At 32.2% G+C, this 16,075-nt stretch overlaps 3 protein-coding genes across 3 annotated transcripts; 1 reads left to right on the forward strand and 2 right to left on the reverse strand.

Annotated features, from left to right (window-relative positions):
* Positions 1-3,015: 3,015 nt before the first annotated feature.
* Positions 3,016-4,357, reverse strand: LOC133306395 (ATP-dependent Clp protease proteolytic subunit 2, mitochondrial). The gene is made up of 2 exons (XM_061506714.1): positions 3,995-4,357; positions 3,016-3,790 (listed from the first exon to the last, which is right to left on the reverse strand). Exons 1-2 carry the CDS (start codon positions 4,302-4,304, stop codon positions 3,372-3,374), a joined length of 729 nt encoding a protein of 242 aa, XP_061362698.1. The 5' UTR covers positions 4,305-4,357; the 3' UTR covers positions 3,016-3,371.
* Positions 4,358-6,907: 2,550 nt separating this feature from the next.
* Positions 6,908-9,861, forward strand: LOC133306396 (uncharacterized). The gene is made up of 7 exons (XM_061506715.1): positions 6,908-7,132; positions 7,219-7,249; positions 7,391-7,409; positions 7,566-7,663; positions 8,845-8,943; positions 9,105-9,277; positions 9,437-9,861. The coding sequence occupies exons 1-7, from the start codon at positions 6,962-6,964 to the stop codon at positions 9,521-9,523; spliced, it is 678 nt and encodes a 225-aa protein (XP_061362699.1). The 5' UTR covers positions 6,908-6,961; the 3' UTR covers positions 9,524-9,861.
* A 2,834-nt stretch (positions 9,862-12,695) lies between these two features.
* Positions 12,696-15,627, reverse strand: LOC133306405 (cytochrome P450 86B1). Its single transcript, XM_061506722.1, has 2 exons — positions 14,383-15,627; positions 12,696-13,106 (listed from the first exon to the last, which is right to left on the reverse strand). Exons 1-2 carry the CDS (start codon positions 15,625-15,627, stop codon positions 12,699-12,701), a joined length of 1,653 nt encoding a protein of 550 aa, XP_061362706.1. The 3' UTR covers positions 12,696-12,698.
* Positions 15,628-16,075: the final 448 nt, after the last annotated feature.

The raw sequence follows: 16,075 nt of genomic DNA on the forward strand, positions 1-16,075 counted from the left end.
TAAAAATTATGAATTTATGTAAAAACTAAAGGATAAGAATATTTGCAAAACATTTTTGTTTTATTCAAGTATTTGACAATGGGTTCAAATATTCAGAATATTCAATAAAAACTAGTATCCAACACATCATAAACAATTAAACATTAAGGGCTGATTTGGTGGACATGATAGGATAAGAATAAGATATGATATGGAACTGATAAGGATATGACATGATATGGGGATGATAAACCTATATTGTATCATGTGTTTGATGAGCACCTGATTAGCAATATGATAAGATTATGTAGAAGGAGAAAAGAAAAAAAAGAAGAAGAAAATATAATGCAATAAATACAAATATATTGAGTAGTGTGAGAAATATTGGGTAGGTGGAAATTTATTGGGTATTTAATATTGATATCCTATCATATTGAATCCTAACCTAGCTCCCCCCATAGGATAAGAAATCATGCATTGGATAGGATAAAATAAGACAATAGGATAAGTTAATCATATCCTATTGACTTACTAAACAAGAGATAAGAGTAGGATATGATAAGTTATCCTATCCTATAAGGTGCTCCAAACAGGCCCTAATCGATTTTGAATGTGAAAAGATAAAAACCAAGAGATATTCAGTTTTGATTTTGTCTTACAAAATATCTAATACGGACGATATCATCGAATATCTATTATCCAATAACTAACGTCGCACAAATGCAAATACAAATAAATTATTGGAAAAAATATTTCTGCAGTGCAGATAAGTTATCTGCATTTATTCTCAGAACGACGTAATTTTGGTATTGAAATCTTAAAAAATTATAAGTATAAAGACTATTATAACCCTAAAATAAATTCAAATTATAAAAACACTATGATTTCCGCCCCAAAACGACGTCGTATTGGGCTTACTGCAGATAACTTATCTGCAGTAACTGCAGAAAAAGTGAACCCTAAATTATTATAAGAAAAAATATTTTCTCCGCAGATTTCTTAGGATCCCAAAATAATATCATTTTAAGATTTGAAAAAAAAAATTAAAGAACATTTTTAAAAACTTCAATTCTCAATTGCAATATCAAATTTATCAAAATGCCTAGTGTTTTTTTTTTTTTTTCCAAAATGACAATGTTTTATTTTGGAGCTACATAAGATAATTTTACATGGAAGCACAAACGCTAAAGATTATATTTATGAAAGAAGTTCTATTCCCCCCCAAAAAATAAATTATAAAAGAAGTTTCAATCGTTTCTTGCATATTGAATTTATACAAGAAAATACTTTCAAAATTTAAAGTAGTATCTGATAAAAGTATATTGCATTTGGGATGTTTAAGGCATACTTAAATGAGTTTCGTGTAGAAAGATAAATCGACAGCAACTACAAAACACCGAACACAAAATTATCCAGGTACTGATAGGTTTGCATCCCACTCTTATTCAAATATTTAGTTCAAAAATTCAAAAGCTTTTACCAAAAAAAGAGAGAGATAATAAAATAAAATCAAAAGCTGGCGCTTTTGTATGTAATCCTAAGGTTTCCTAGATACAATAATTTATATTCTATCCCAAATCTATTCAATCATCTCTCCCAGCTTCCATAATATTTGTTGCCAAGCTATGGACGTGCAAAATAACCAAATTGTATTTTTCTGAATCAGTTTTAAGAACCAAACTAGTTTTATAAAGTAATTCAAAAAATTGAACGAATCAAAAAAATGGTTTCAAAACCGGTTTACATACCCAAATTGAAACATGAATAGGTTTTGAATGATTCCCAACCTGGTTTTGAACCGGTTCAAGAAGGATAAAACCGACTCAATTAAATAAAACAGTTTGGTTCAAAGAACCACACCAGTTTAAATCAGTTGGATTCAGTTCAGGGGGGAAAAAACAGTTGAGATGACTATGCACACCCTTGGTTGCCACCCGCAAGTCTATCCTGGCACAATAACAAGTTTCGTTTGTTTCATATCCTTAATAGGTTCTTCAAATATCTGTTCGAGATTACCATTATAACATTCTGTTTGGATCCTCTCTCTTTTAAGCTAGAAGCTACTTATAAGTTAAAGCTAAAAAAAAAAACTTTAAACAAAGCTAAAAGCTGTTTAGTAATCACATAAAAATTTTAGTTTAAAAGTTACTTAAGCACATATTTCAAAAAAATTACATTTCTCTCTATCGTTATAACTCTTCATATTAAATAAAAGCACACAGTTCAAGAAAAGAAAATAAGAGCTTAAAAAAAAGCTCTTCGTATAAGCTTTTAACTTTCAGCTTTTTTCTTTATTATAAAAAAAGAGCTTTTCATTATAAGAGTTTTTCCCAAAACCTGTTTGGCCTAACTTATGCTTATAAGTAGCTTCTAGCTTAAAAAAGAGATGATCCAAACAAGCACTAAGTATCACCCTCTGGCACTATTATGGCATTAAAGGGGGTGGAGCAACTTGTATCTCATGTAAGTATGTTCCTTTCATTAATTCAAAACGCTGCGAAAGGCACCAAATTTATGGGAAGACCAGACCAGAATATCCAAACATTTTTTACTCTTCATTTACTTCATGCCCTTCTTATTACTAGTTCCAAATTTATCACCAAAAATAACTGCATTTTCCAACCGCAAAGGTTTTATCAGTTTTCCGCACACTCGGTGTGGTTTTGTATCGGACAGCGAGTGAAGGGCAACTTGTCCCTTGCTTAATTTTAATACAAGTTTAGATCATATAATCATAAGTAGTAGGTTGCAAGAGTCACTATCAAAAACAAGTCCACATTATCAATTTATCATGAATGCATATGATGTCTACCATGACCATAGAATTAAAGGATCTGCTTTGAAAGCACATACAAAGGACACAAAAGCATAAACAGATTATGAGCATGGCGATTAAGGTTTGAACATATTTGATTATCAAACCTTTCTTCTCAATCTCTTATGATGATTCCTAATCATACAATTAATCAATATGCTGAAATTTCATATAAAGAAATGGTGACATAACAGAAAAAAATCAATACACCAAGAGAGCCTCATGTATAAAAACCCCAAAGATATCAAAGTTTTACTTTTCACACACACAAAATAGATCTCAAATATACAACTAGATTCCCTCACCAAAAACAATCATCTGATATTATTGTGGATAATTAGCAACTTCAACAAGATGAGGATACTTAAAAAGTTCAAAATATGTGTGGCAAAAAAAAAATGCCAATAAAACCGAATTGAGGCACAAGACTGAAATTCAATGGTCGGATCTAACAACCGAAACTGACAAACATTATGTCCAAGTGATAAAATTATCTCAACTGCAACTAATAACTAAGATGGCAGACATGGCATTTAAAAACAGCAAGGAATCCTCAAAGAAATCTTACCCTCCAGTTCTAATCCGAACCTTTATCTTTGCCTTCATTACCAACAGCATCAGAAACCAAAGCTATTGGTCTCTGATCAATAACCTCATCAATAATCCCAAACTCCTTTGCCTCTTGGGGAGTCATGAAGTTATCCCTATCCATATTCTTCTGAATAACCTCAACATTTTGGCCCGTATGCTTCGAGTACAACTCATTCAACGAATCCCAAATTCTAACAATCTGCTTGGTATGAATTGCAATATCCTTTGCCTGGCCACTATAACCACCAGAGGGTTGATGAATCATGATTGTTGCATTCGGAAGAGAACGCCTCTCACCCTTTGCACCCGCAGCCAATAGAAGAGAAGCCATGGACGCAGCTTGACCCATACAAATTGTATTGATCGGAGACCGAATATACTGCATAGTATCATAAATTGCAAGGCCTACAAACAACATTGACATCAATCCAAGTCTCAGAAAAGAACGCCATACAATTAAAAATCATAGCTTTTACACATCAAAGATTGGTTTCTGCAGAAAATTTGGGATTTTGATAAATGTGTTCCTCAAAAAATCAGATTTTGAACAAAGATTTGGAATTAGAGAAACATAAAGGAGAATGAAAGGAAAAGGGGTTGGGAACTCACCAGCGGTGACGGCGCCACCGGGGGAGTTAAGGTACATGTGGATGGGCTTGGAAGGGTTTTCGGATTCGAGGAAAAGGAGCTGAGCGACGACGACGTGAGCGGTGTCGTCGGAGATGGGTCCGTTGATGCAAATGATGCGCTCCTTGAGAAGACGAGAGAAGATGTCGTAAGCTCTCTCTCCTCTGGAAGAGTGTTCAATCACCATTGGGATGAGGCTATATGCACGATTGCATTGTGTCAATTCAGTGGTTCTTCTTCCATGGAACAACTTGCTCGCAAACAGTTTCGTGTTCCACACGAGGCCTCTCATGGCTGACTGAGCCTGCCTCACACCACAACGAGATTGGGGATTTTCTGATTAGGGCTTGTCTAAGCAAAATAAAACATCCTCCCTTTTTGTTGAAAATATAAGCAGTATTATGTAGTATTCACCTTTTTGACTAGTCCAATTGTAGTATTCAATCCTTTATGAAATTTGGAAGAAAAAAAATAAAGGAATGTTGGTAGGTGGATTTTTTTTTGAGAATGTGAAGAAAGCAATTCACAAATGATCATATTTTATATTTGGTATGGAGTAGGAAAAATTTGATTAGGAAAAAAAATTTGATAAGGAAATTTTTGTAGTATAAAAATGAAAGAAAATGTGCACTTGGAAATTTCACCTTGATGGTGGTATTTTGATTTTCTTAGCAAACTCAAACTTGTAACAATTTTACACCAAATTTTTTTCAATAATATTTCAACCTACTTAACAACTTTTTTTTAACTTTCTTAGAAAAATTATTTTTCCATCTTTCCCACCATTTTTGTAATAATTATATTTTCCTGGTAAAAAAAAATTTCTTCTCTATCAAACATCTCATGTTCTTGTTATTTTACTGCCTAACTTTCCCTTCTAATATTTAGAGTTGATTTTATTGAGGCACAAGCAAATTAATATATTAGAATTTGATGTCAAATTTTTTAATATTATATTAGTGTAAAAATATTGGGGAAAATAAGTATCATGTTATAGGATAATTATCTTCTCATGCTACAGAGACAATAAATATGGGGTCCACCATTTTTAAAATAAAAAAGAAAAAGAAAAAATGCAACATAAATATCGATGTATGTGTAGAAAACTTTACATTTTTCATGCAACATCACAAATACAAAACCAAAAATATTCTATCGCAAGAAATAATATAACAAATTTTTTTCATGATGCTAATCTTTCTATTGTCACCTAACTTCTACTTTTTAATATATATTTTTAGCAGGAAAAATGTTTCTCCAAGAGGATATAAGGTTATTTTCAATGATTTGATTTTTATCCTTTTAAAAGATATAAGATTACGTTATTTTAAATAAGAGAAAAAAATAAAAATTACGAGGAGAGAAAGTGAGTATTTTTAATTTAAATTTTAAATAAAAAAATATTAATTTATGCCTTTCTCTCACTTAAAATGATAGAACTCTAAATCTTTTAAAAAATAAATATTTTTTTCTATTATCAGTAACGTCAAAATAACGTCATCGTGAAATTTAAAAAAACTAAATCCAAAATATTTTAATAAATAAATATATAATATCAAAAATATGCTCTTTTTATCATAGAAAATAAATTAATTCAAGATAATATTGTTTTGGGATTAAGAGAAAATGATATAAGATTTTTTTTAAAAAAATTCTTATATCACAAATTATACTAAGATATCATGTTTTATTTTTTTTTCAAAAATGACGTGGTCAATATATTATATGAAGAAAAAAATGTCTATCTTTTAAAAGATGCTCTTTTTAGATAAATATAGTGTAGTTTTTTAAATTTTAATTTACAAACTTTTCTCTCCATTTTCTTTCTCCCGTAATTTATTCATTTATCTCTTTTAAAAGAAGGGTTCGCTTTTTCTACAGTTACGAGTACGACAGATAAGTTATCTGTAGTAAGGGCTCGTTTGTATTGCCTTTTCAAGAAATGTCTTTTTATCACTTCCTTATTTTAAAAGTACTTTATATAAAAGTTACAGCTATTTAGATTTTTTAAAAATATATTTGATTTTTGAAAAATATATTTGGCTTTTGACTTCTGCTTTTTTTAAAAGCTAAAATTTTTAGCTTTCAAAAAAAGTAGGTTTTTGACTTTTTTTATGACTTCTGCTTTTTTAGAAGCAGGCATCCAAACAGACTTTTTTTTAGAAGTGTTTTTTTTTTTTTCTTAAAAAAAGCAGCTTTTGAAGAAGAAAAAAGCCCATCCAAACGGGTTCATGGTATTTTTATAATTTTAATTTATTTCAGAGTTATAATAGCCTTTATATTTAAATATTTTTAAGATTTCAATACTAAAACGACGTCGTTTTAGGAATAAATGCAGATAACTTATATGTATTAACTGTAGAAACATTTTTTTCTTAAAAGAATATAAGTATGTATCATTTAAGAGGATACATATTTTTTTGGGTTTGCTTTTTCTGCAGTTACTGCAGATAAGATGCAGTAAGCCCAATATGACGTTGTTTTGGGACGAAAATTATGGTATTTTTATAATATTAATTTATTTCAGGATTATAATAGTCTTTATATTTATAATTTTTAAAAATTTCAATATCAAAACGACGTCGTTTTGGAAATAAATGAAGATAACTTGTCTGTATTAACTGCAGCAACATTTTTCCTTATTTTTTTTAATATTATTAAATGTTATTTTTATATTATTGTGACCTATTCATTTATTTATTTTTTATTATCAGGGTAAAGGATTTTTTCGAGATAAGTTATCTCTCGTGAGCCCAAAATAATATCGTTTTAGGACATAATTTAAAGTATTTTTATAATTTTAATATATTACAAAGTTATATTAATTTTTATTATTATAATATTTTAATCTTAGGATCCAAAACGACATATTTTGAGTTCAATGTTTGACTTGTGTGGAAAGAGTAGTCCTGGACTTCTAGTGCAGAGGTGGTTGGAGAGAGAGAGAGAATGGGGAAGAAAGAAGAGAGAGTGAGAAAGGCAGAGGCAATGGTGGAGAAAGCAATGAAAGGGAACGATGCTTCACACGATGCAGCGCATGTTTGGAGGGTTCGTGACCTTGCTCTTTCCCTTGCCCAAGAGGAAGAAGCCCTCTCTTCTGATCCAAACTCCTTGGAAATAGTAACTAACTAACCCTAACCCTAACTTCCTACTCCTAATTAATCATTCTCATTTTTACCATCATTGTTCTCATCCTTTCATTTTAGGTTGAGCTTGCTGCACTGCTCCATGATATAGGTGATGGATGAACTTTATTTTTTACATTTCTTACCTCTTTGCCTCATAATTTCAAGCATGTAACACGCAGAATAGTCTATTTTTCTTAATATCAAATTCTAGTCTGCTAATAATTTTACTTTTTTTTTTTCATAACTGCAGGTGACTACAAATACCTGAGGTTAGTAAGCATCAATTCCCTTAAAATTGTTGATAATGCCCGTATCTTGTTTGCATCATTTTTATTTATTTATTTTTATTTTCTTAACACATTTTTTTTCATTTTGTTCTACTTTATTTCCTTTTCCTCATATGAGCTAAATACTTTGTCATCTAGGGATCCATCTGATGAAAAAATTGTTGAGAATTTTCTCGAGGAAGAGGGAGTTGAGGAGAACAACAAGTCAAAGATTTTGAAGATCATCAAAGGAATGGGTGAGTTAGTGGAACACTAAGTTTTTTTTGACTCGACAGTGTTGTTGTTACTTTTTGTTTTTCACTAATTAAAGTTAATTCAATTTCAAGCAATAACCGAGCAGATAAGATCATCTTTAATTTTGATGCATGATCTCAGGGGGAGATAAAATAATCTGTTGGGATTTCTTAGCTACTCTTTTTTAATTTTTGATATTTTCCTTTATTTTCAATGCTTTGATTGTAAGAAGTTGCCCATGACAGTTTGTTGAGTAATTCTTTTAAGACAAAGAATCAAATGGTAGAAATATTTGGGCAACATAATATGTTAACTGTTAAATTGGCTTTTAAGGGAAAGAGCAATATTTATGAGTTATGTATGACACATGAAGATATGTTACATTTTTTGATAATCCAGGTTCCAAGAAACTCTATTTAGAGGCTTTTAGACATGCATAAATAACTAACTTTCAAGAGCGTTTGAGACACTTAATTTAATGGGATTGTCATTGTCCAAAAATTCTAACTCGTAAGAGTTTGAATATGTCTACCCCTAAACTGCATGCTATTTATTTCATTTAACTAGTTGTGAATTTCATAATTCATACATCATTGAATACAGATAGCAGCTAAGGATTAGCATAAGCTTTTCAGACTGGACAAGTCCATCTAAGCCTAACAACTTAATCTCAGTCAAAATTGGTTGGACTAATGCTGTAAAATAGAATAGTTTGGTTATTTATTTCATAGTTCTCTGGTTGCTTCTGTCAGCTTGATTTTACTAAATATAAATCTGACTGACCATAAAATCTATTACTTTTAGTATAGCCCATGGTCCATGCTAGCTGCAAAACTCCATTTGATAAAGGAATCGTCCCCATGTATTTATTAGTCTCTCTTCTTTTCTCATGAACACCAGGCTCTAGGAGCATCTCACAAATATACAACGGTTTTTATGTATCCTGGATTTTATTTGGAAAATGTGCTTTATCCCTGATGATGATAGTTCCTGCACTTCTTCTCATGATCTATTGTATATTTTTGAAATACTAGTAGTAAGTGTAGAATTTCTTTTATAAGTTGGCGCCTCTTGAAGTTTCTTGGGTGTTCTTTACAATAACTTGTTTCTGCCACTTTGCGTGTTACTTTTCCATGCTTATTTATTAGAAAATACTTAGTTTAGATTTGTTTCCAATATTCAGGTTTCAAAGAGGAGGTAGCAGGAAGTGGAAATAGTGAGTGGTTTCCAGAATTTGGAGTTGTGCAAGATGCTGATCGACTTGATGCTATCGGTGCTATAGGTACTTTGTGGAATTAAGTGTGTTGCAGCTATTCAAAGGAGGGGAGAGGAATATTTAAAAGGCTACTCGAATATGTTGTACTTAAATTCTAAAGCTGGTGCTGTAACTGGTGTATTAAGCATAAATGGGAAGCCTCTTACTCTGTCCCTTCAATATCTCAGGAATTGCACGTTGCTTCACCTTTGGTGGGAGTAGGAAGAGGGCGCTGCATGATCCTGCCATTCCACCACGATCTGATTTATCCAAGGAACAATACATGAACAAAGAGGAGCAAACTACTATTAATCATTTTCATGAGAAGCTTCTCAAGCTCAAAGATATGATGAAAACCAAGGTAAAGCTGTATTATGATTTTTGCTGACCTTATCAAATTTTCACTCTTACCTAAGCGTGCATATTTCCATGTTGCAAAATTTGTCTGCTGCATACTTGAACTACATGCATTTTTGTGTTAAGTCTGTCAAGGAGTTTGAGTGTAGGGTACCTATTTCAGGCTGGGCAGAGGAGGGCTGAGAGAAGGCATAAGTTCATGGAAGAGTTTGTGAAAGAGTTCTATGACGAATGGAATGGTTTAAGCTAAATAGAGCGTCAGTAATCCTTTCATGCTTCATGCTGCAATTATGATTACCTCCTTCGGGGCCGTGTCCTTGGTTATGTATACCCAGGATCATTCTCTTCAGTGTTTGTTTTGCTGATAAATTACATTATAAATGTGAGCATTTGTGCCTATTATCACTATTGACGTTCCAAGCTTCTTTTATCCTTTTGAACCAAAACTGCTCTGTTTGACAGGGGGCTGATCAATATTGTGCAATTGCATTTTATGGATGCAAAGATGTAGTACTGATGGATTTCATGTATGATAACTTACTTAGTAAAACCCAGTGTACAACTATAGTTCCCCTGAATAACATGTCTAAATGAAACAAGACATAATGTGGCGCAAATTTGTAATGATGGATTATATTATATGTTGTCAATATACTATAAAACAAGTGATAAAATGTTGAATTCCTCAAACTTTGTCCTTTTGAAACTTAGGCAAATAATTTTGATCTTAATTTAGTTTGATTAAAAAGTTATACTAATTTGGGTTTTTAGAAATAGTATTAATTTAGTTCTTTAATTTATGAAAAATATTTGGTCTTTTAATCATCTATAATTGAAAATAATTTGCTCTTTTAATCATAAAAAATAATTTTAATTTTGCAATTTATGCATATAAGGATGATTTTATATCATTTTTCATTATTTGAGGAATTAAATTAATATTAAATTTTTTTAAAACATTAACTAGGGCAATGGTACTTATATTTTTGAAAAGAAGTTTATTTTTTTTTTTAAAAAGGGCACAAAAGTCAAGATAGACGCTTGCTTGGTAGTGTAAAGAATAACTTTTTTTATCCAATTCAATTTAATTTGGTTTGAGCACTCTTAAATTCATATTAGGGAGGCTCTTCACTATTTTTTTTTCATTGAACTTGAATTCAAAATTTCTGGTTAAGGAGAATAAATTCATTTCCACCTAAACTAATGATTGTTAGTAGCGTGAAGAATAATTTCTACTGTAAAAGAAAGGCTGCATTGGAACCCTAGCTTTGATTGATGGAAATTCTTCGTCCTTAAACTTTAGATGCTTGCTCTCTTTTCCTATGGTCATGCTAGGACATTGACTAGCATTCCATGAATTGCGCTTGAGTTAGTGTGACCTCCATAATTTTTTTTTTTGGTTACATGTGATCTTCACAATTACTTGAAAGTAAAGAGGTGAGAATTTATTATTTCGTACCATGAAATGGACTAAGAATCTGTGGCCAAGTTGTGTTGCCATATATAAGCAATCAATCAAGTGGTTCTAGTTTATGTTCAAAAGCCTATGTTTTGAATCTTAATGGTCATGACTTTTTAGTAGTGATGATAAATAATTCTAAGATTACATCATTGGCATAGATGGGATTCAGCTATTCCTGCAACATGCTTACCTAAAGTCGTATTTGATAGAGGAATTTTTTTTTAAGTAAATATAATTACTAGAAAAATTGTGGAAAAATAAATTTGCTGGTAAAGTTAAAAAAAATTATTTGGTTGGATGAAATATTACTGATAAAATTGATTAAAATTTTGTAAGTCCATATTTGATTGAGGGTAAAATATTAATTGAAAAGTGATATAAAATGACAAAAATAACTATTTTTAAATTTTAAAAATTGATAAAAGTAACCTTAGCAGAGATGTGCAATATGATGAGGTTAGGTTAAAAAAGGAATATCAGTCACGTCTTTCGTTTTCTTTTATCAATTTACCCAATCATCTTACAATATCACATTGTAAGTGGCATTTTTCATTTGTGTTTATCGTCTGTTTTTCCTCACAATTGATAAAGGATGGTCAAATAAATTTGCTTGTTAAATTTTTAAAAACCATGAACCAAAATAGTTATGACTAGCTATCTCACAGGAATACCCAAACCAAATGCTTATCTAAAAAAATTACTTTTTAACTTTTGTATCCATAAAAGAAACTACTAGATGAAATTACTCAACTAGTCCCGAGGGACGAGGGGTTTCCTTGAAAAGAGATGACTATCCCAAGTGGACATTTAAATCTTATCTGAATGTCTTCACCTAGTTGAACCAAATAGTATGAACTTACCATTAGGGATGTGCATGAGTCGAATAGAACTGGATTTTTTGAAAAATCGAACCGAATTGGTTTAAATGTTCGGTTCGAAAGTGGTTCGGTTCGGTTCAAAACTGGTTCGGTTCGGAAGCGATTCGGTTCGATTCGGAACCGGTTTGGGTCGACCCTCTTTTGAAAAGAAAAAAATAAAAATTTAAAAAATAAAGTTATAAAAATTAATTTAATTCGGTTTGAAAATGGTTCGGTTCGGTTCGGAAACGGTTCGGTTCTTAAATCGGTTCTAAAAACCGGTTCGGTTCATGAACTGATTTTTTAAAAATCGGTTCGGTTCATGAACTGGTTTTTAAAATCGGTTATTTTATGGAGCGGTTCGGTTCGGTTCGGTTCATGGTTCGACTCAATTTTTTGGTTATTTTGCATACCCCTACTTAACACAACTAGGGCACAATCTTTTTAATTAAACCTTAACATAATAATATTACGTTATAATTAGAACTATAATTTCTTTAGCACTAAAATATGAAATTTAAATTATCTCAGCAATTTGGGTACTGGCCATTCATGCATATTTTTGTGAAAAACATTTCAACCCCATACAGGTGGGGGAATCATAATCGGGATTAGGTTTAGGGTATTTTCTGATTTTATAATTAGACTGATTATATTTGAATAAGCACATCTATAGTTTTCTTATCTATTAAAACGAATAATGCTGCACAAACTTGACAGAAATTAATTAAATTTTGTTTTAAATCAAGTGATTTTTGAATAAATCAAGTGATAGGAAGTTGGGAATCATTCATTCGTTAAAGAGAATATAATAAAATTAATTCATAAGGACAAAAATTCTAGTTATCTAATCTACACAAGGTCCTGAAAGGAAATAAAGTTTATACTTTATAGGCAATCCCATTCTCAAATATCCAATTAACAGCACAATGCCACAATCAACAGACAACATGAGCTCCATTATTTAGGTTCAGCTTCCAAGGACCAAATTGAACCCTACTTCTTCTTCATTATGTACTTACAAACATCTCAAATAATGACCTTCATTTTCCAAATAAGAAACACAAACTAAATAAAAAATATTTAGATTAACCATCATTATTAATTCATTTTAACCAATCTTCCAAGTATTTTTGAATTTCTGCTGCATCCCTTTTGTAGAGGTTAACTTTGATTCCATGCTTCATGTACATAGTTAAAGCAAGCTTTGGCACTACATGGTGATTCTCCACCACCTTAACATGGTAACGGTATATGATGCTGGCCGCAGCATATTTCATCTGATAGTATGCAAATTCTTTGCCTAAGCACAAGCGAGGTCCACCATTGAATGCAGTGAATTTGTATGCAGACTCACTCATGAAACGATCATCTCTTAACCATCTTTCTGGCCTAAACTCCTTGCAGTCTTTCCCCCATATGCTTTCCATTCTTCCCATTGCATAAATTGCATAGATCACTTTTGTACCCTTCTTTAGCACTGTTCCATCTGGGAAAGTCTCATCTTCAACTACCTGAAAAATCATAGTTGAACATCTTTCAATAGTTGCATCCATGCAACCTCGAGTCCCTAGCTAGCAGCATTCAATATGACTTTGAATTTTGTGATTTTTTAATTTTTTTTTTTTTTTTTTTTTACTATTTAACCATGTGGGTGTTTGGCAGATTTGCTAGATTCATCTTTTCCAATAAAATTTGACCTTACTCTCTAGGAACTCTAGGTCAAACTCGAGTCATAAGTCTACTTGCAGATATTCAACAACTTGGAATTTTCCCTTTATTTACGAATAGTTTATCATTGTTGGTCACCTGTGCCTAATTTTTATGAGAGTCTTGCCAAAGAGTTATGATTGTTAGGTAAACAAAAGGTTGACCAAATAGTACATACTTATAGCTCTGCATAGAATTCGGTTTGGAGAATTTAATGAAAACTCTTGTCAATTGATTGGAGAGAGAGAATCAATATATTTGTAATTTAAGACAATGAACATGCAGTGAAGAGAAGAAATTCAATTAAAAAAAAGGACAAAAAATATATATATCTTCAATTGACTCTCTGTGATATTAGGGGTGTTCGCGGTCTGGATTGGATCGGTTTTGGAAGTAAAAATCATCTGATTCAATCCCTTCGGTTTGATCATGTAATCATCCATTCGATTTGAATTTTTTTCGAATCCAATCTCATCTCATCCAATATTTTTCGGTTTGGATTGGATCGATTTTCGGTTTTTTGAAAATCCTAAAATTTGTTTCATAATTATTGTGCAAATAACATCTTTTGTATATATTGGCTTTGTACATTTTTTTTTTAAATACAAAAGCATCAGTAAATGATAATATAATTTTTTTTTTGGCAATAAGATAAGAAGCTCTACACAGATGAAATTTTTGTTGATGAGATGTGATTAGATTTTTTCTTGGGTTTAGTTGATGGGTTAATGAGTCTTGGTTTTAGAAATTTTTCGGCTATGATTGAGGAAAACTCAAGTAGGTAGAGGGGAATTAATATATTGGATCAGTTTAGATTGGATCGGTTTTCATTAACCAATCTGAAAACCGATCCAATCTAATTAAAATTTGCGGTTTTTTTTTTTCAGTTTTCGATTTTTCGGTTTTCGGTTTATTCGGTTATCGATTTTTCGGTTCGGTCACCACGGTTTGAATCGGTTTGGATCGGTTGACGAAGGCTACTGGTATATAGATTAATAACCAAAATGGAATTATAGTAAAGCACATATAGATTAGATTAGAATGGAAAAGGAACGAGTGTGACAAAAATTAATCAGTTACCTCCTTGTGATCCACAGGCACAGAAGGGTATAATCTGAGAGCTTCAGACAAAGCAGCATGCAAATAATCCATCTTTTTAATCTCCTCGGGCTTAAATGTCAAAGAATTATCAAATTCTTCCTTCTTTATGTCTTTCCTCTGCCTCACTACCCTGCATATCTCTGCTACTATCTTGTCCTCCACTGCAGGATTCTGATCAAGCAACCAGAAAAACCAGCTCAAAGCTACTGAAGAAGTGTCCCTCCCTGCTAATATGAAGTTCACACATATATCCCTCAAGAACTTATCTGAATATGGTTTTGCACTCTCATCCTTCAGCCTCATAAACACTGTTAACAAATCTGACATTTGCTCCTTATCCTCACATTCCAAAGAGAGTTCCTTCTTTCTTGTCCGAATAACATTCTCAGCAAACTCATCAACTCCTTTTATTGATTCCTTTAACTTTCTTTCCATCCCCAAGTTGAGTAACCTCATGGCCTTCCATATACATGTTGGGGTAACAAAACGAAGCAATGTGGCTTCTGTTGCATCCTCAAAGGCTTTTGCAAATGGTATATCAGGCAATCCCAAGCGCAAACAACCTGGATCAACACCAAATGCTATCATGCATACATTATCAAAAGTTAGCCTTAAGAGAATGTCTTGAAGGTCTATGGCAACAGATTTCTCAACCGATTCCTCTAAGACAAGTAAGAGCCTAGAGTGGACAAGCTCAAATAAGGATTGTGTTGTTAATTGCCTGAACTTTGTTGAATGAAACTCAATGCTTGCTGTCTTCCTTTGCTTTTGCCATGTCTCATCATCTGCATTGAATATACCATCACCAAGTAGGTCTCTAACTGTGTTCCTGAAGTAACTTCCTTTAGGGAAGTGAGGGAACTTGGTTTTGAGAAGATGCTCAAGGTTGCGAGGATCAGAGGTGACAATGCAGTTGAGGCTGCTAAACCAAGGCCCTTTGAATCTAAAGGTTCCATTTTGCCTTTTGAGCACATCAGAGATCCATTCATACATGTTGGTTCTGAGTCCTGTGACCAAAGAAGGTAACATTCCAAGGACAGGCCAAACTGGCAAGCCATGATGCTTCTTTTGCCTAAGAGAATGAATGATTATGAAGACAATAACTGCAATGAAAACCTCAAAAATTTGTATGTCTTTGAGTAGGAAGAGGCTAAGTGAAAAGAAGTTTCCGGTGGCAGGTTGGTCGGAGGTGAGGTTGAGATTGAGATTGCTTGGTTTGGTCATGGTGTTGGGATGATAAGGAATGTGGAAATGCATGGACTCGGTTAGTTTGAAGGGTTTAATGTTGATGTTGGTGTTGGTGTTGGTCATGTATGTTATATGGAGTTGTGCCTTGTGTGTTTCTTGTCGTGCTTGATTTTACACAAGCAGTTTGATTTGGTGATCTGAAATGTTTGCCAATTGGGTCTTTCCTTTAATGATTAACTTTTTACACTATTTTTAACTTCAACTATATATGTATGAGTAATGGTTCACTTAGAAATTATGGGAATAGGGAAAGTAAATTATGCTACAAAGTTTGAGTGTCAAATAGGACTTACTAAAAGAGGTGATACCTTTTTTTGTAGCACGTATGTCCAAGGAGGATGAGAAGTGGGTGCGATGGATAACCTAAGTGAGAATTTGTTTGTACAGTTTTGATGTTATAAGTTTCTTTATGATTATGAGCATT

The sequence above is a fragment of the Gastrolobium bilobum genome, unplaced genomic scaffold, assembly GCF_033153095.1.
Source record: "Gastrolobium bilobum isolate Gb01-03AN ecotype WA unplaced genomic scaffold, APGP_CSIRO_Gbil_v1 utg10835, whole genome shotgun sequence".
NCBI classification, from domain to species: Eukaryota; Viridiplantae; Streptophyta; class Magnoliopsida; order Fabales; family Fabaceae; genus Gastrolobium; species Gastrolobium bilobum.